Raw genomic sequence first — 19,487 nt, forward strand, 5'->3', positions numbered from 1 at the left:
CGATGTATTTGCCAAGCTAAGAAAATTGTTATAGCAAATCAAAATCAACCAATTAACTTTCACAATATAACTGTCAATTACAAAAGAAAAAACTATGGAATGGATAGTTGGTTCTATCCGCTGTAAACCAGATAATATGGGAGAATACACCACTGGCCGAAACCAATACATCCATATTGGGTCAGACAGCCCTAGTTAAAAGAATATACAAATTTATGAAAAGCACAAAAAAAGCACAGTTCAACTATGTTAGTTATATAACACAGGTTTATTAAGGAATGTAAAAAAAAAGTTCTACATACATAATGTCTTATTTTTACAATAGAATACAAAATGTACATTCTCTGTTTCTCCTTCTGACAAAAATAGCAGTTTCTTTCAACACAGTTTCATACACAACACATAATGGGAAAAATACTAACACAATAATGTTAATACTTCGAACGAAACAAATGATAGATTTCAGTCTCATCGCACATAGATAGACGTTCAAACATGAATCAATCTCCATGTGAGCTTCCTTCTGGGCTGAGCAACGGTTGAAGTCTGTTGTTGTTGTGGTCCACAGCATTCAGCAGGAAGTGAATCCAGCTATGGTCTTCCTCTGTTACATAATGGCCATTTTCTAAGAGCTTTAGAATTGACTGCATCTTCTCAACCACCACTTTAGCCTGCACAAATTGAAAATATAAACAAATAGTACTTTATAAAACCAGGGCATATCAATTATATGTTTGTATTCATTAAAATACCAAAAATGGAAAGATTTTATACTAAGTTACAGGTTATTTATGGATAGATTTGATTCATCAATTTTTTACTGATAAAACAATAGGTTCGATTAGATCTGACTTATTTTACTTCACTTTTCTGCCACTTTTGGCTAATCACAAAGATGAGGATGAGCGATGATATGATGAAATTGAAGGATGCTTACATAGAACACTGATGCCCAGGCTGGGATTTGAACCCAGGACCTCGGGCATCATAGCACACTGTACTAACCACTCTGCCATGGATGTGTATGTATGGCTCAGAGTACCGATTAGTCTGCTCCATCCCTAACGTAGATCAGAAAAGTGTAAAAATTGCAATAACTTTTAAAAAGACATATGGAAATAATTTTTACTATATGGCAGGGTCAGAGTGACCACCAATTTGTTACAAAGAGATTAAAGACATCCACATTCTGTACTACTCATCAACATGGATCTTCAGTAACTGCACTGCACAGTTCCTCCTTCAAGAATCCCCTATGGAAATAATCAATTGGATTGCCACTTTCAAAGTTTTTACATTCTCTGGAGACCACATTTGTTTCACACACAATCCCATATCAAGAAGCAAAACCATATCTCCAGTGTGTTGATAAGGAATTGGAAACACTTGTAAAATATGTGCACGTACTGTCAAAGACAAGGCCAATGTGGAATGGAACAAAACTGTCAGTTGAGAGGTTATAATATGAACTAGGCTGCACTGTGTCTTGAGTTGAAGAGGTCAACCAGGAAAGTGTATTCTTTATATACAAGTTCTCTCCGGCAGTGCTGCCCCATGCAACTGCCAATCTCCCACTGCATATGCTACATATCCACTATTCCCTTATACACAAATTCATAATTCCCTCCAGGGTTTTCGGAATTGATAAAACAAGAGCTCAGCTTGGTTTAATTGCACGTTTTTGCTAGGAGCAGCAGTGGCACAATGAGGTTTTCATGCAATATATCCGAAGAGGCAAGGGCGCCCACAGGAGGGGTCGGATGACCACCCTGGAAAATGACAATATACACCAAACACCATGATTAAATTGTGCGAAATTCAAATTCCTGTCTTGTCCAAGTTTGTTTAATATTGCTTAAGAAAATGTTGATTGTTAAATCTCAATTCTTTAAGAAAGGGTGTTATTTTCTTTAAAATGTCTATTCATAATGCACACACATTTCAACTGTCTTTTGTCTGCTACTCTTTTACCAATTGCAGACTTTCCATTTCTCTGATGAGGCAATTTGGGCTCGGCAGTGTGCACGACTAAATCCGAACATTTATATTGCCATTTGGGTGGCGAAGATTATTCCATGATTTGTTTTGTGTATGCACGGGCATGGCTCGTATTATGCATGATACCTCGCGGCAAGGAGAAGCCGATCTCTCTGGAAGGGGAGTTGTCATTGTTAATTCTCTCCTGTTTACAGAACTTGGGGTTCAGCCGACGTAACGTAGCCAAAACAAAGCTATTGCTGTGCGGCCAATAGGTTGCGTAATCAGAACACAAGTAGCAGGGCAGCATCATGAACGTCAACTATTTCTCTGCAGCGGAAATAGGTTTCATGTAAGCCGGGAAGACAAGACAGCTAGATTAAAGCTAATCATTCTATCTTTCGTTTCAAAGACGTGTCATTTAGCCTGTTTTGTGTTTTGTAGCTGTTGTTTTAACAATGGACATAAGAAGATTTTTCATGAAAACTAAACTTGATCCAACCATAGAGGGAGAGGGGAGACTGACATTATCCTCATCCACAGAACCAGCAGGTGAGTATGATGATCAAGATCAAGAACTTAGTGTTCCTTCCACTTGTGCTGCATCATTTGTTCAGTCACCGGAAGCAGAAGAATCGGGAGTTTTGTGTGAATGCACTGTAACTAACTCCAATCAATTTGTTATTGGTAATTTTGTAAATGCGACAATTCCTGACAAACTGAAGTGTAAATTGCTAAAGGAACCTTGGGAACCGGATCCATCTTATGATTTTAAAATTGACGCTACTCAAGGGAAACGCACTTTCATATGCCAGTGGTTGAGCGATTTTCCTTGTTTAGCTTACTCTTCAACAATGAAAGGACCATTATGTCGTTAATGTATTTTGTTTAAACCATCAATTCAGCGAGGTCTCCAAGGGAGTTTTATCATTCACGCCTGCACAAAATATGATTTTCCTAATAAAGTAAAACATCATTTGAAATCTCAGTGACATTGTGAAGCAGTGCTGAAATCGAGTAACTTTCTGGCAGTAATGGACAGACAGCATTTGGATGTTGCACAACAGATAGACAAGGCACACCACAATCTTATTCAAGCAAACAGGTCAAAATTATTGCATATTGTTAGGAGCTTAGTTTTTGTGGAACTCACGATCTACCAATTAGGGGAAAATCTAGGGGGTATTCAATGCTTTATTGGACTTTCGTGTAGCTACAGGTGACAATATTTTAAGAGACCACCTAAAGACTGCAAGTGACAATGCAAAATACATTTCTCATAGAACACAAAACAAGATCATTAGCATTTGTGGGGATATTATTAGAGAAGGTATTGTTGCTCAAGTGAACAGTTCTGATGGCTTCTCAATTCTTGCTGATGAAACAGCAGATGTATCAGGCACTGAACAATTGTCTCTAGGAGTGAGATTTGTTGGCAAAAATGATATTGGTCATTTTTGTATTCAAGAATAATTTTTGGGGTTTGTATCACTGGAGTATCAAGATGCCAGAACTATTGCGGAGACTGTGTTGCTATCTGTAAGACAATTCGGGCTAAATCTGCCGCTGTTAGTTGGTCAAGGTTACGATGGGTGTGCTGCAATGGCAGGAAAAATCTCGGCAGTTCAAAAGTTGATCTGTGATCAGTATCCATTGACATTATTTTTTTCATTGCTCACCACATAAGTTGAATTTAGTACTGCATGATTTGCATAACATCAGCGAAATCTGAAACACAGTGGGAACAATCAACGAAATTATCACCTTTCTCTGAGAAAGTATTTATCGAAGAATGCATGTTCCCAATATCCCTCTACTATGTGAAGCACGTTGGTCAGCCAAGTATATAGCTCTGCGAATTCAAAGAAAATTTCAAGGAATTGTTGAAGCACTATATTCTCTGTCAACTGAGGGTAACACCAGCACCACCACCAAACAACATGCTTTTCAGTTATACCATGCAAGCACTGCTTCAAATTTTATTGTGCGTTTGCATATTATAGCAACATATTCAGCAGTACTCCAGCCTGTAACTAATATACTTCAGGGTGTTGATCAAGACTTGATGGCAGTACATAAGCATGTCAAATTTTAACAGACATGTTTAAGGACCATCATGAACATGCAGATGAACACTTCCAAAGAATAATGGAAGAAGCTCTGAAAACAGCTAGTGAGCTAGACATAGAAATAACGAAGCCACGAATTGTGCCAAGGCAAGTACTCGTATATATGCCTAACGTGCCCAGCAGCTCTACTGAATATTATTTCAGATGTTCATTTTATGTACCATATTTAGACTCCTTAAGAAATTCTATGGAATCCAGGTTTTTAAAAGAGAATGAAAACTGTTTCTCCCTACTTCAACTGCATCCAAAAAACATGAGAGAACTCAAGGAAACTGATTATTTGGCTCATGTGGAAAATATATGACATGTATATAGACGTAACCTTTTGCACAATGACCATTTGGCCAACTTGAAAGCTGACGCTACAATGTGGTTTCATATGTGGAAAACAGATCACAAGAAGAAATAAGCTTAAGTTTCATTGAAGTGCTTGAAACATCTTTACCCCTCGATAGCAAAGGCACTGAAAATTGCTTTAGCACTGCCTGCGGCAACTTGCACCATTGAGCCTTCATTCAGCACCTTAAGGAGAGTTAAAACTTGGTTGAGGTCAACGATGTCGGAGGAACCTCTGGATGCTCGCTGTATGCTTAGTGTTCACAGAGACATCATCAGCAATCAAGACAGCTTTTGTTGATTTCTGTAATAAAGTGGTAGACATATTTGGATTGAAAAAAAGAAGGTTACAATTTTTGTTTTCCAAGTGATTTTTTTTGAATGCTTCAAACTTAACGTTTTGCTGATTTTCTGCAGAGAAAGTGAAAACATTTGGCATGAAGAAAAGAAGGTTCCGGTATATCTTGTTTTCATAGAGACGTTGACAGTGCTATAGAAGAATTTTGTTAATATTTTCTGTAATTAACAGTATTTGTAGTTCAGATTACTAAATAAAGTTTTTATGTAGAGTATGCTACATTGCATTTGGCACAAAGATTGTTTTCTGTGCTTGATCCAACAATATTTTGCAGTTCTTGAAAGAAATACGATCATGGTGAAATACATAAAGTAACACATATAAACTTTCTACTTACTCCTGCATAGGACAGTGTGTTGCACCTCAAACAAAGAATTCTGGCTTCAAAGTGCGTCACACCAAACCCTCGTCGTGATTTCTTAAGAACAATGGAAAATGAAAATTGTTGATGATTCATAACTTAACACCATGGGGACACAACTAAGTTTTGACCCCCCCCCCCCCTAGAAAAAAATCTGCGAGCGCCTCTGCGAAGAGGCACCTACAGACAATTCATGAGCGGTTGATGTATGTTACTAAATAACCAGACTGGGCACTCTTCTTTTCTGGCCACAAAGCTCACTTGACCTAACCCTGTGTGTTTTCTTCCTGTGATAGTTCATCAAGGATCTCTTGTATAGGTCACCTATATCACATGATGCACCAGGGAGTGCAAGAGCAGTCACTGCCATTGACCAACAGATGTTACAAAATATGTGGCACAAACTACATTATAGAATTGGCATCTGCCATATCTGCAAGATAGGGCATAACTGTAAAGGTCTACACAAGTTGGTAAGTTTCCATGTCTAATGGTATGAGTCTTTCTATCATGTTCATCTTGGTATTATTTTTATAGTCCAGAAACCTAGGAGGGAATTATGAATCACCCTGTATTACTACAAATAGAATTTTGCAACAAAACTTCCACTTGACATCATCACGTATCCAAAAACCTGCACATACTTGACCAAAAAATCGAGGATAGCTCATCCAGTGTCTTGCATCAAGAGCTCTCCAACCAAGCTTTGTTCCCTCTGGTGATCCTACTTAACCCCTCACAGATAATACGAGGGTCACTATTTATATTTTGAGCCTAACAATGAAAAAACAGGAATTTGGCATTGAAAACTGCTTTATTGTTTTTCGAAGTATTCTCCTTTATGGTCAATACACTTTTGCATTCGTTCGAACCATTTGTCAAAGCAGTTTTTCCAATCTTCTTGAGACACCTCCATAATATGGTTTTTGAACGCATCAACGGCGTCTTCGGCCGACAAAAATCGTTGTCCACGCAATTTATCCTTGACATTCGGGAACAAGAAGAAGTCATTGGGTGCCAAATCAGGACTGTACGGTGGATGACCCATCAATTCGATTTTTTGACTGTTCATAAAGTCGGTTGTTAGACGAGATGTGTGACAGCTGGCATTGTCTTGATGAAGAATGATACCACGGCGTTTGTTTGTTTTCCGTATTTCACCGAAGACCTCTGGCAAACAAATTGTTGTGTACCATTCAGAGTTAACCGTTCTACGTTCCTCTAAAGGCACAGTTGCCACATGACCAGTTTTCCCGAAAAAACAGGCGACCATTTGTTTCGATGTGCTTCGAGCGCGAACAACGTTTATTGGATTGGGTTAATCTTGAAACATCCATACAGTCGACTGCTGTTTACGTTCCGGCTCATATGCATATATCCATGATTCGTCACCTGTTACAATCTTATATACGTCTTTTGAAGCACCACGATTGTTTTTATTGAGCATTTGTTTGAACCAATTGACGCAAGCGTCTTTTTGAGTTTTTGTCAAATTGTGTGGGATCCAACGAGAACAGACCTTTCTCACAGCTAAATGATCATGTAATATTTTATATATGCTGGTGGAACTAATGCCTATGGTTGCCTCAATCTCACAGTATGTCACATGACGATCTTGCAGTATTAGGTTTTGCACAGCATCAATGTTTTCTTGATCAACAACTGATTTTGGACGACCTTCGCGAATCTCGTCGGTGAGCGAATGGCAGCCACGATTAAATTCGTTATACCAGCGTTTCACAGTGGCAAAGGATGGGGCTTCATCGCCAAATGTGGAAGTAAGTTGATCGATGCACTCTTGTCTTGATAATCCACGTCGAAAATCGTAAAAAATCATCGCACGAAAATGTTCACGAGTTAATTCCATTTTATTGTTGTCGCGCAATCTCCAAGGCAACATAAACAACACAAATGAAGCTACTCACAAAACATTTGAAGTACGTTATGGTCAATAATGCCAGACGATTCCGTGCAAACGTCAAATCGCGCCTAACTTCAATCAGTGTTGCGAAGGCTCAAAATATAAATAGTGACCCTCGTACATCTAGCAAATAGCTAATTTTCCGATTGTTATATTTTTTCCAATTTTGTCCTTACCTCTTTCCTCACCAACTCTCTCCTCATTGGAGGGTAAATGGATGTCACAAAGTCATCCACTGCAGGACTCAATTCAACCACTGCACCAACCAGGTCGTCCAACTGGGAAATCTGTTCCTCAGTCTCACATTTCCCCTTCTTGTGGACTGCTATCCTGATCTTCTTTATGCAGGCCCTTGTAGCTTTCACCAAACCCAAACAAGGAGGTAGCAGTTCCCTATCTATGTTGCTCCAGGTTTCAGTGTTATCTACCTCCAGCTGGCTTTCTTGTGTTAATCTGTCACTCTTCACTTCCTGAAATAAAAACTCTCATATTGTTTCTGCTTTCGCAATGCATACAATTACCTTGCACCATAGTACGAGATTTATTTTTTAATTAGGGGCAGTTTTGAAATAAAACAAAAACATGCAAAGGAAGAAATTTAATTACCTCTGTGGCTGTCGGCTACTTCTCAACGTAGTTCCCATAGTTGTTGAGACACTTGCCATAGCGGTAGATGAGCTTTTGTAGACCCTTGAAAGAAATCTGCCGCCAGGTCAGACAGCCAATCCGTCACGGTCTCTGCTTGGTTTCATCGGCGCTGTTGAATCGCTTCCGATTTAGGAAAGTCTTCAAGTGGAGGAATAAGTGATAAATCGCTAGGGGTGAGATCCGGACTGTACAGAGGGTGGTCCGCTCCCAGACAAATGAGTGACTGTGTGGCACTACAGTGTGTGGTCCCCAGTTATGATATGGCTCAACAGTTCGTCACCTTCACTTTGGTAACAAGTCAAAAAAGACAATGCACTTGCCATTCGCTTACTCTTGTGTTCCTCTGTGAGCATTTTGAGCACCCAGCAAGCACACAGCTTTCTCAACTTCAAATTCTTCACTAAAATCGTGTACAGTACAGAACGTGAAGCCTGTGGAAACAAATCGGAGAGCGTTGACACTGTCAAACGGCGGTTGGCTCGTATTGCACTCCCAACATCATGCACCAGTGAGTCCGTTATGATTGAGGGGCATCCTGATCGTGGTTCGTCATGAACATTCGTGCGATCAGCCTTAAACAGATGTACCCACTTATGCACCTTGCCTTCAACAATGACATTTTCACCACGCACCTCACATAACTGGCGATAAATGTCTGCCGCTTTCACATATTTCGCGATCAAAAACCTGATCACTGATCGTATCTCACACTCGCCGGGATTTTCAATCACCTGCACCACTTCCATTGTCCACCACAACCACACCAAGTGTTTCACTACGTGCAAATGGCATCTGTTTACATGCAAGGCATGTCGGTAACTAACGCATATGCGCAAAATACCAAGCACGCAGTGTTGCCAACGTGAGTGCAAAAGGCCCCTAATTAAAAAATAAACCTCGTACATCACTCCAATGACTCAAAACACAGGTTTCCTGTCTAATACAAGACAAGAAGAAAAAAATTGTACACACACATGATTTCAATTTATAAATATTAGCATGTACAAGAAACTAGACCAGTGATTCTCAATCTTCGTGGTAAAATCTTTTTTTAAAAGGTCTATGCCCCGATCCCAACAAATTTTACTTGTAAATATCTTTCTACATTCTTATGTCTAAGCTTGTTGACAAATACAACATTAGGTTTAAATTAGTTGTAAACCACTGGATCTGATAAAATCTTATAGTTTTCTCAGGTCAATATCATTAAATTAATATGTTAAGTATTGATTTTCTTGGTATTCTGCATTTTGAACAAAAAAAAGGTAAAGTGTTCCCCTGTGCTTAGCACAACGCCATGAAGGCATATAGGGTGTGTGGGGTAACGCAAAACAAAAACAAAAACAAAAAAACAAAAAAAAAAAAAACAATCTGAATATTTCCACTACAAAATATGTTAATGAAAATTGCTGCGCAAACTAAAATGAACATCTTCATAAGAACCTTTTACCGGCCCAGTATTACTCATGCCAGGGCCCAGTATCAGGCTGTGATACAGCAGTTGAGAAACACTGAACTAGATGGGCCTATTAACACTGAGCAAAAAAGTGCCATGTTTGAACATCACTTGTGGAGCTTTCCATGTGCATATGCTAGATTCTGTGATATATGTTGGTGCAAAGGGCACGATGACCCTACTAATCGACAAATGACTCACAAACATGCTAATTGGTGGTCACCACCCTGTGCATAACTATATATTATATTGAACAATCTAGTACAAGGGCATGCAAAGTTCCACAAATATGCCAATTGGTGGCACCACCCACAATACTAATGGCTTGGGTTACCTTGTTGAAGACTGAATATCACCCTCAAAAATACAGATTAAATGCAGTTAGACACAGCTTACCTCTTCCATTTCCTGGAGAGCATCTACAATAACCATTTCCTCTTTCTGCAGAACTTCACAGGTTGCTTGCAAGTTGTCTCTAGGCAGCATTTCTACAGCTTCACAAGCTTCCCACACCCAACCAGTCAGTTTCAGCCATTCCTTGCACCTGCGAATAAACACTTGTGAAAATGTTACATGCTCTTCTATTACACACTCACAGTACTCTTGTTACCAGGCCAATCAATGCACACGCACACACCAACAGTAGGAATAAGACATGCTGCTAGTGAATGATACATTAGTCCCCTGAACCGATGAGGTGAGGGTTATAAAAAAAAGGGTCTACTTTGCTGTGGCAGTTCAGATCAAAGCGACACACGAGAGACAAGCAACATGTAAGTTTCACACTGAACTGACACATGGGTACCAACAACAATCTTTCACTCCATAGCAACATTACATACTGCAGAAAACTACGTTCAATTGGTGCAACTCTCACGTAATATGCAACATATGTTGCTTGTTCTTTCAGTGTGAAATCTCCCTTAATGTGGTCCAAGTGGAGATGGTTGGTAAAACTATGCAATGTTGGTTGACACTGTAGATTAATTATTGTTGCATTAAAATTATTGCTTGTCTAATTTACTTTGTACTCTCATAGTACACTGCACTGTTATAAACACAAGAATATTATACATTAATAAATAAAAATAAATGTTAATAATTCAATACTCATTGAATGTAAAGATAAAATTTGATTACATAACAAGAAGTATTTCATGGCCCTTAACCTTTAGATGCCTGGCAGTCGAAATTTTGACTGCCACATGTAAACCATTTAACGCTGGATGGTCTATATTTCGACCAGCAACATGCGGCAGAAATTAACTTGCAATTTCTCAAAAAATACACACAATATTTCAGTTCTGTCTTTTTAATCTTTAGTATACATACGAAGGTAAGATATACTCGAATTACAAAACAATACATCTACTGTTGCTACAATTAACAAGCCAAGTTTGAAAAAGTCTTTTGTTTCCCATCTTTACCGCAACATTATTATGGGATAGATTTCAAAACGTGGATATAACTTGTAAACTACTGCATCTTTTTTAAATAAATAAATCCTAGAAGCAAGAATGAGTAAAAAGCAACATTTTAAGCAACGTCCGACAATTAAGGATTCAGGGGAGACGCGGGGGCAAAGGCCCGATTCTCGAAATTTGTCCCGACCACGTCATTTCTTGAAAACTATACACTGTATTTCAGTTCTTTTTTGTTCATTAGTTTACGTATAAAGGTATTATAAGCTGCAATTACAAAACAGTACATCCATTGTTACTATTATTAACAACTGCCATTTGAAAATGCACTTTGTTTCCCTTTTGTTGCTATGGGATAAATTGAAGATAAAGGGCTACAACTGCTGAACTACTGCATCTTTTTCAACAATTTAAATTCTCAATGTACGAATGTGTAAAAATAAATATTTTAAGTAACATCCGAAAATTAAGGGTCCAGGAGTGAAAGCGGAGGCGAAAACCAAAAGTTCAAAATTTTCTGTAATTACGCAAAGTTTCCCAACCCCGAAATGTCAGTTCTTTTTTAAAGTTGCGGCACGTGCATTACATATACTCACAGAGTGGTCTTTTGTCATGCTTCCCTCTAAATTTGGTCCATCCACCGTCCATAGGGCAAATTCCAGACTTTGTCCCGAAGCTGGCAACACACGCCACTTTACATAATGGTCATATTTTTTACTCAAGAAGTATCAGTCTGATTTCAATCAAACTTTGCAAGGTTGTAGGAATGTACCACCGCTATATACTCCATTGTTCTCATTCACCTCGGTCCATAGAGGGGGTTACAGGGGCATGCCGTTTGCAAACTTTTTTTAAAAGATTCAACTTTCCTCTTTTTCATCTTCGTTTAACACTAATTATTGGGAGGAATAGTGTATAAATTTTACCTCCGCTAAAAGCCCACAAAGAAAACAAAACAATTTCATATGTCCACAATAATTAGTTCTGAGTTACAACTTTTTTTGTACTTCCCAGCAAGTTTGAAAAGCACACAATTGAAAATGGTTTGGCGTGACCGAGAATACAGGTGCGCCAGAGGTCCGGCAGCTAAAGGTTAATACATCCTACATTCAAGGAACTAACTGTATTACAGTTACAGAAGTTCCTCCACAATAACAACCTCCCCAACATATTGTGCCAACCAGCCCTCATCTGTCATTTATGCTACATGCAGCACAACCCCAATTTCATAGAACCCAGCAGTTAATTGAACAAAACAGAAAAAAATTACAGAAATTTCAACAATTGACATGTTGTCGTTGGTGTAAGACCACTTACCCATCTTTTCCTTTCTCCTTTATAGACTTTATTAAAGTTACTAAAGCATCTATAATCATCATGACCTTCTTCTGAACCTCCTTTCGAAGCACCAACCCTCTTTCCTTAGGCAAACCATAGTAAGCTGACACCAGAGCAAGGCAAGCAGACTCCAGTGAATTAATGTGGGCCTGCGTCTCTGACACACCAGGAACTGGGTCATGAGAGTAAGCTAGGCACAATTTGGTGGTTTCATGAGAGACGAGTTTGGTTACTTCACCTGAAAACAAACAAACCCATCAAATAGACACACAGTTCAAAATCTGTATTAATCACGAGTGGCTACTAGAGTGAAGGAAAAAAAAAAACATTTTGGTTGTCCATTTTTCTCGTAGCAATGAACCAACATTAGAACATATTGTCTGATAATATTTTTCTGCTTTTACTTCTCCTGGCTTCTTATCTCTCTCTTTTTAATGCACCCAAAACTCCCCACTGTTTGTGATTTTAGCAAATAAGTATTGTTCACACTACACCAATTTACTAGTTTTGCTTTAAAATATGCAAATAATTACATTGAAATAGCAAAACGGCTGTGATTTATCACAAAATGCAATTTTTAACACAATATGTAATTAATTTATCCAAAATAAATTAATTTTCAAACCTTGCGTAACTTCCAGGTAATAAGATTCCATGAAAATGTTGTATGGCATATTTGCAAACCCTGTACGATACCCAGATGCCAGAAAAGCATCAGACAACATCTGTGATTGAATACAAACCAATACCTTTGGCATTGGCCAATAACAATACATCAGTATCACCCTCACCTTAGCAATTAGTCAAAAATGGGAGAAATGCGAAGTGAAATAAACAAAATCAATCTCTAGAATCCAGTGTAGCTAAGCCAATATCTTAACATACCAAAGTTTACTCAGCCACAAGAACCCATATATGTGTCTTTTTATTGTTACTGAACTTCCAAAAAGCAAGTATAGTGCCTTTCTTGGTTGAGTTGCCCACTGAACGGTGGCTAGCTCAGCGGGAAGTAAGATCGCATCTGCCGGTATTTAGACCCACAGCTGTATCCTGACTTGGCACAGGACACATCAGTGCTTCATTATTCAGATAGCTGGTGTCCAGTTTGTACGCGTTTGTGAAGTGCTAAGGTGTTAACGAGTGTTTTGTTTTAATTTGCATTACTACTGGTGCTTTTCTGCAGTCTAATAATGCCATGCTATCCGTACATTTTGTACAATTTGAAACAACGCATTTTACTCTCTCATGTCATTACGAATTCTTAAAATAAGTTTTGCAACAGAATTCTCAGATGTTCCTGCTTCACACAGAGACAGTGTTCGGATACTTGTGAACAAACTTAGGTACTCAGGGTCTGTTCTTGATAAGAAGCAAAGGATAAAATGTCATGTGCTTCATGAGAAGAAACGTAGAAGTAAGATCAAAAGTCCGCCTGACACCTTGCACAGACAGTTTCATGATATCTGTGTGGCAAGCTACCAAGCTTTCAAACCTGAAACCATACATTAGAAGAATTGAAAGCAAATATCAGGAGGGAAATTGAAGCAATTTTGGAAGAGAAACTGATACGTGTTAGTGAAAATTTCCTTTAAAAATGCCGTAAATGTGTGGATGCTGGAGAACATCATTTAAAACACCTCATGTAACAAGGTGCGTGCTCATTTTAATTGTAACTCTCAATGCAATTGCACGAGCTTCTTTCATTACATAGCTAGCGGCTCCAGTTACATGGGTATTGCATCCTGTTTGCCAGCAGACGTGATCTTATTTTCCCCAGTTCTGTGGGCGACTCGACCAAAAAAGGCACTGTACATAAATCCAGTCTGAGCTAAATTTTCAACCTTACAATTGCTGTGAGAAGACCAAAAAAGTTTTAAATTCCACAGCATGATTTTGATTTCTTTGCCAGAAGTTTGTGTGCAAGCCAAAAATTCATTCTTCATTTTAATCTTCTATTCAGTTCCGTCCCAAAACAATTCCATAATTGATACAATCACAACTTCCATATTGTAGTTGAATATATTTCAAATTTTCTCCAAATAGATGTCCGTGTGGAACCTGATATTACTGTACACATGCAATCAGGGCCATACATTTGGCAATGATTCTCAGGCCCCAGAAGAACATATAATAGAGTTCCCTGGTGTGTGTAGAGTGCATTCCTTGCGCACATTCATATTTTTGTTATTTCAGTTTTGGCTAATCCTGGCAATGAGAAGTGATTACATAAAAATTATTAAAGGACACTCACAAAGAACACCCATACACGGGCTGGGATTTGAACCTGAGGACTTTGGTGGTGAGATTGAAAGTTGTCAACTTAATATGCTCAGCTATTAAGCCACACACTTTATGGAATATGTGCAAAGAATAAGTGGCAGTTCTAGAACACTTACTTAATTTCAGCCAAAAGTTTTGCATTGTGAAGTCTGATACTGCTTTCCTTGCTTCACCATCTGGAAAAAAATGAAGAAATTATGAAATGATTAAGGTGTTTGACATAGGGAGCATTCTGAAACTCAAAAGATTAATGCAATAAATGATTTATGGCAATTGGTCGTTCCATATGTCCAAGTGAAGTTCATTCTCATAAAAAAAGCACTATGTGGAAGGCAAGTGTGTTCTGCAAAGATCGTCTGCTACTTGCAGACAATGCATGTGAATGGTTGCTTCAATCTGCAATAGTTCGGAAGATACAATATAATTTGAACAGTGTGTCATATGAAGAAATGTGTACACAATGAGTGTGCCTTAACTGTTCTTAAAATGGTACTAAAATTAGCAATAGCATCTGCTATGGGGTATATTTCTGCCACAAGGACTGGTTTCCCATTGGATGTCATGTGAAAACTTCCCACTAAAACTGACACTTCCACCTAGTGCATTCCTGAAGTATGTAAAATAAGTAGGGAGTTAACCCACTGCCCCCTCGTGAGAATTATGTTGGTTTTTTGTTAATTTAATTGATAGATTTAGATGTTTTACGTAATATAAAATTGGTTCCAGCATGCGGGAAACACAAAATAACAGGAGATATTAAATATGACCACGTAAATAACCATCTCAGAGTAATTTTGGTCCTTTTTACGAGTGAAAACAGTTTGTATGCACACTAAAATAGTGAAAGAACGCGTCTGAAATTGCTATCAGGGTTATTCTGCTTCATGGGAAGGTAACAGACTTACTTTATTTCACAATTACACATCTCTGTGAGTGAAAATCAAAGGAAAACATTCATAAACAAGATAATCTTTATAAACCTTTCAAAATATTTCACTTTCTCAAGGGGGTGCAGCGGATACCTTTTATCTATGCAAGAGGGCTCTACTACAGGGAAATTGCACAAATGTTAATTATGAATACCTTGGATGGCATAATAAAACATTATAAAAAGAACACATACTGCGTAGTTTTAGCGATTTCTTAAGATTTTGTTCAATATATGATTTCGTGGTTAGGTTAGGCAGGTCAGGTTTGGTTCTCTTAGTTTTAAAATACTAAATGCATTTTACTAAGGTTCCGATTTACTTTTACATTCATTCCCACTAGTCTACGATACTTACTGTCGCTTGTCAACGGAAAATACATTGTCCGTGGGAAGCGCACATGCTTGCGTAAGGTAATTTTTTTTTTCAACATAAATAACTTTTTTTCGAAATCCAAACAGTGCTCATTACTTTAAGGAAGGTTCAAATTTCGTGTGACAAAGACTTCCAAAATTCTAGGATAATCAGTCTTTCTGCTAGAAGAATTTGAAAAAAATTATAAAACAATCGGAAACCGTTACCGAAAATAATATAATTACATACATCAGAAAGGCTGGCCGGTACCCTTGACCCCAATAAAAATAAATTGGTGTCATTGCTCAAGTGTTGTATTTTTGTTTTGTACGCCATTTCTCTTGCACTTCTGTCAGAAGTGTGTGCAGCAACTAATAACAGCTACGATAGCCAAGAAGTTAAATGGGCTGTACTTTGCATCCTAGCATACCAGTAGGGAGGTATGTATAGATCACCACCAGATTTGAAACAATGGCATGGGAGTAGTGACACTAGTTAAAAGTCATGAGGAAGTCTGTAGTTCGCATATTTTTTGAGGTTTTAAAAGTCCTGGTGCTACTATAACAGGCACAGAAGGCATTCACGATGCACCCGAATATCAAGTTTGACACCAAAATACAAAAAATTTGAGATTTGTCAGTTCAAGAGTCAATGTTTTTAATAGATAATTAGCTCCTTCATGCATATTGTTAACATTGAAATATTGTGAATATTGCAAAAGATATGCCATGTCCGATTATTAATGTGAGTCACTGTTAAGTGAACATGAAGATTCGGTAACAAATCGTTATATCGGAGACACTTATCTTCAAATTTACAGGAGAAACTACTTACGGAAATAAGTTTCTGTAGCATTGTCAAAGTTGTTCAAGGTATTTTCTTTCATCTTTCAATCTATTTCAGCCGGAAATCAATTCCAGGTGCTTCAATTTAAGCGAAAACTTAAACACACCGTTTTTTAAATGTGTTTGCCTAACCTAACTGAACATAACCTTCTGTGAATGGTCCGTGGGGCTATCCAGGTATGGTTTTTGGGGCTATTCGTGGATGGTTATATGATCCCAAATGGTTTTTGGGGCTATGCGTGAATGGTTAACTATGCAGTTTTTTAGCTATGTTTGCCTAACCTAACTGAACCTAACCTAACCTGCCATGGGGCTATCCGGGAATGGTTTTTGGGGCTATTCGTGGATGGTTATGCGATCCCAAATGGTTTGTGGGGCTTGCCCCATGTCGTGCATTCCGTAACACTTCGAGAAATGACTTATTTTAGTGTAAAAAATGTTTCTTATCGTGTGAAAACCTTAATGGCACCTTCAAATATGTTCCGCAATACCCAATTGGTAAGTATGAACCATACGAAACACAAAATATCTGATTTTAAAGTGTCTTCGATATAACGAACTGATACCGAAGATTCTTTGTGGCAGAAACGAACAAACTATAAGTATTATTATTCAATGTTAAAGAAGCTTATCAAAGTAAAAACATGGGTACTATTATCGTATGAGGGAAACACCTACGAATCATATATTTCGGACTTCTTTACATTGCTAACGTGTTATTTTCGAATGCAGAACATTTCTTAAGGTGAAATAATGCATTTCTAAGATAATGTCTATTTCTTCTATTTACGAGTACTTACTGTTACTTGTTGCTTCGAATCTGTAACACATTATGGCCGTGATAGCGTACTGGTTTAGGGGGCGTTCTGAGTGTTTTCTGTAGATTTATGCAGTGTTGCAACCTCGTTCACCGGAAAATATCTACTTTCGTGCCCGGATTTGAAATTATGCTAATACGTCGCATTTACGTGTAGAACTTGTAAAATAACCTTGCGATTTACCACGTTCATTGTCCATACACAGCAATTCGGAACCATCTTTCTTTCGCAATTTGTTAATGCTCTTCCTTTACGCACAACAATCTTGCAACCTTGAATATTGACGTCAGACTAGGAATGCCTACGTGGTTAGGTTAGGCCTGTTAGGTTAGGTTCCATTAGCATAAATACAAAGAAAAATTAATATTTTCGCTAAGAGATGCATTACCTTGTATTGCCTAACATGAAAAAGCTCTCCTGTGACGTCAGAACACAATGTTGCTACAGTGTTGTGCGATAAGTGACACCCATTCGGGTCGGAACCATCTTTCTATTGCAATTCGTTAATGCTCTTCCTTTACGTACAACAATCTTGCAACCTTGAATATTGACGTCAGACGAGGAATGCCTACGTGGTTAGGTTGGGCCTGTTAGGTTAGGTTCCATTAGCATAAATACAAAGAAAAATTAATATTTTCGCTAAGGGACGCGTTACCTTGTATTGCCTAACATGAAAAAGCTCTCTCCTGTGACGTCAGAACACAATGTTGCTACTGTTCTTATGGTAGGGTTACGTTACGTGGTTCTAGTGAAAACACGGCGAGGCTGAAACACTGGCTACGGGGTTGCATCATCTTAACACACGGAACATTGCACTCTCATGCAGAAAGCAAATGGCGGAAGCAGAAACAGCGTGTCGGACAGAGATTTTCGCAGAAAACAACACGCATTCACATTAAAATGGATCAAATCTATATTCAGGAACTTCCACAACGCTAAAGAAAATGATTTCCGTAAGTACTTTCTCCTGTAAATTTGAAGGAATCAGTTTCCCTCATACGATAATGTTACCAAAACATGTATTTCTCCTTGTACTTCCATTAACTATTAAGGAAGTACCAGTATATCAACATCACTGCTGTATCATGTCATGTATTCCAAGATTGGCATTAAAGACCCGTGCCATTATTGTGAAAATAATTCCATGTAATATGCATCATACTACACAGTTAAAATAAAATAAAAATAAACAAGGGGGTGGGTTCTACTAAATTCATATCAATGTTACCTTGGTTAATTACTATTACTCATTTTTCAGACACACGAAACAATCCACAATATCCGCACAAACGTGGAATTATGTGATCATAAACTCATTTCATGTGTAAGGAAGATTACACAGCTATGCGATGAATAATCAAATGTTCCCACATATTCGCACACACTATCATTATGATGTAGAACCGCGAAACAAGTTATTTTTCGAAATCGATGCCTGACACTGTATAAAACTTACTGGGATGACAGTACCTTAAATTAAACAGTTTATTTCTAATATTTTTACTATTACCGCACACATACTCAAGTAATCAACTATTCACATTCATTTCATAAGTGTCAATTGGGTAATCGTAATAAGTCCCACTCATTCCTCATGGCTTCAGGATGTGGGACTTTTTTCTCACTTGCGCGCAACATATGTAATAACTTCTGAATATGTTAGAAAACCTGAAACTTTAAGAAGTTCAAATACTTAATTCAATATTCACCTTGCAATTGCTCGTGCACAAGCTGTAGATTTTCCAACAAGTTTTGAAACAAGTTCACCGCGCTGCTCGCCATCTTAAAACCTGTATCACGCTGACCTCTGTAATCATTTCCGAGAAACTAGGAAACAGTCGTAAACGTGCGGGCGCAGCCAATAGCAGTGATGTAATTTCCCACACAAACATGCTAACAGCGATCTGTGGTGCTAACATTAACGACTAACGAGTCAGTTGCACATTCCAGAGCTGCTACGAAAATTCTCGCAAAATGGCAATAAATTCCATTACAGGCGCCTTTGGGGAATTCTTCTGAATAAGAGAGCTATGGAAGACATCGTGGTACGGGGTGCGAATTTCGTGGTAGCTTCCAAAACATGCACAGACAAGCAGTGACGTGCACTGAGGAGTAGCTAGTCTAGCAGAGATAGATCAATCAATCTCACATCTCGAATTATATTCAAATCACAATATTTACTGTCTTGTTAAAGCCACCACAGCTCATATGCAACACCTTTTCCACGCGCTTCTCGTCCATCGGTGTTCTCCGCGGGCAAAGCTGGCTGGATACCCCAGCTCGCTCTTCTTCAGCCAGGCCAGTTTCCAGGTAGAAACG

General features: G+C 38.3%; 1 protein-coding gene across 1 annotated transcript; it reads right to left on the reverse strand.

Annotated features, from left to right (window-relative positions):
- Positions 1–249: 249 nt before the first annotated feature.
- Positions 250–19,014, reverse strand: LOC145988095 (cyclin-D1-binding protein 1 homolog). Its single transcript, XM_083122929.1, has 6 exons — positions 18,878–19,014; positions 14,342–14,401; positions 11,925–12,183; positions 9,583–9,730; positions 7,259–7,552; positions 250–671 (listed from the first exon to the last, which is right to left on the reverse strand). Exons 1-6 carry the CDS (start codon positions 18,948–18,950, stop codon positions 501–503), a joined length of 1,005 nt encoding a protein of 334 aa, XP_082979055.1. The 5' UTR covers positions 18,951–19,014; the 3' UTR covers positions 250–500.
- Between the last annotated feature and the right edge of the window lie 473 nt (positions 19,015–19,487).

The sequence above is a fragment of the Lepisma saccharinum genome, chromosome 1, assembly GCF_977018435.1.
Source record: "Lepisma saccharinum chromosome 1, izLepSacc3.1, whole genome shotgun sequence".
In the NCBI taxonomy this organism is placed as follows: Eukaryota; Metazoa; Arthropoda; class Insecta; order Zygentoma; family Lepismatidae; genus Lepisma; species Lepisma saccharinum.

Excerpts from the sequence above, each read along its gene's own strand:
- LOC145988095 (XM_083122929.1), bottom strand. The coding sequence starts at position 18,950 with ATGGCGAGCAGCGCGGTGAACTTGTTTCAAAACTTGTTGGAAAATCTA. Across the intron at positions 12,184-14,341 it reads AAACTTTTGGCTGAAATTAA|GTGAAGTAACCAAACTCGTC; the intron begins GTAAGTGTTCTA and ends GTTTGTTTTCAG. Across the intron at positions 7,553-9,582 it reads CTCTCCAGGAAATGGAAGAG|GAAGTGAAGAGTGACAGATT; the intron begins GTAAGCTGTGTC and ends TTTTTATTTCAG.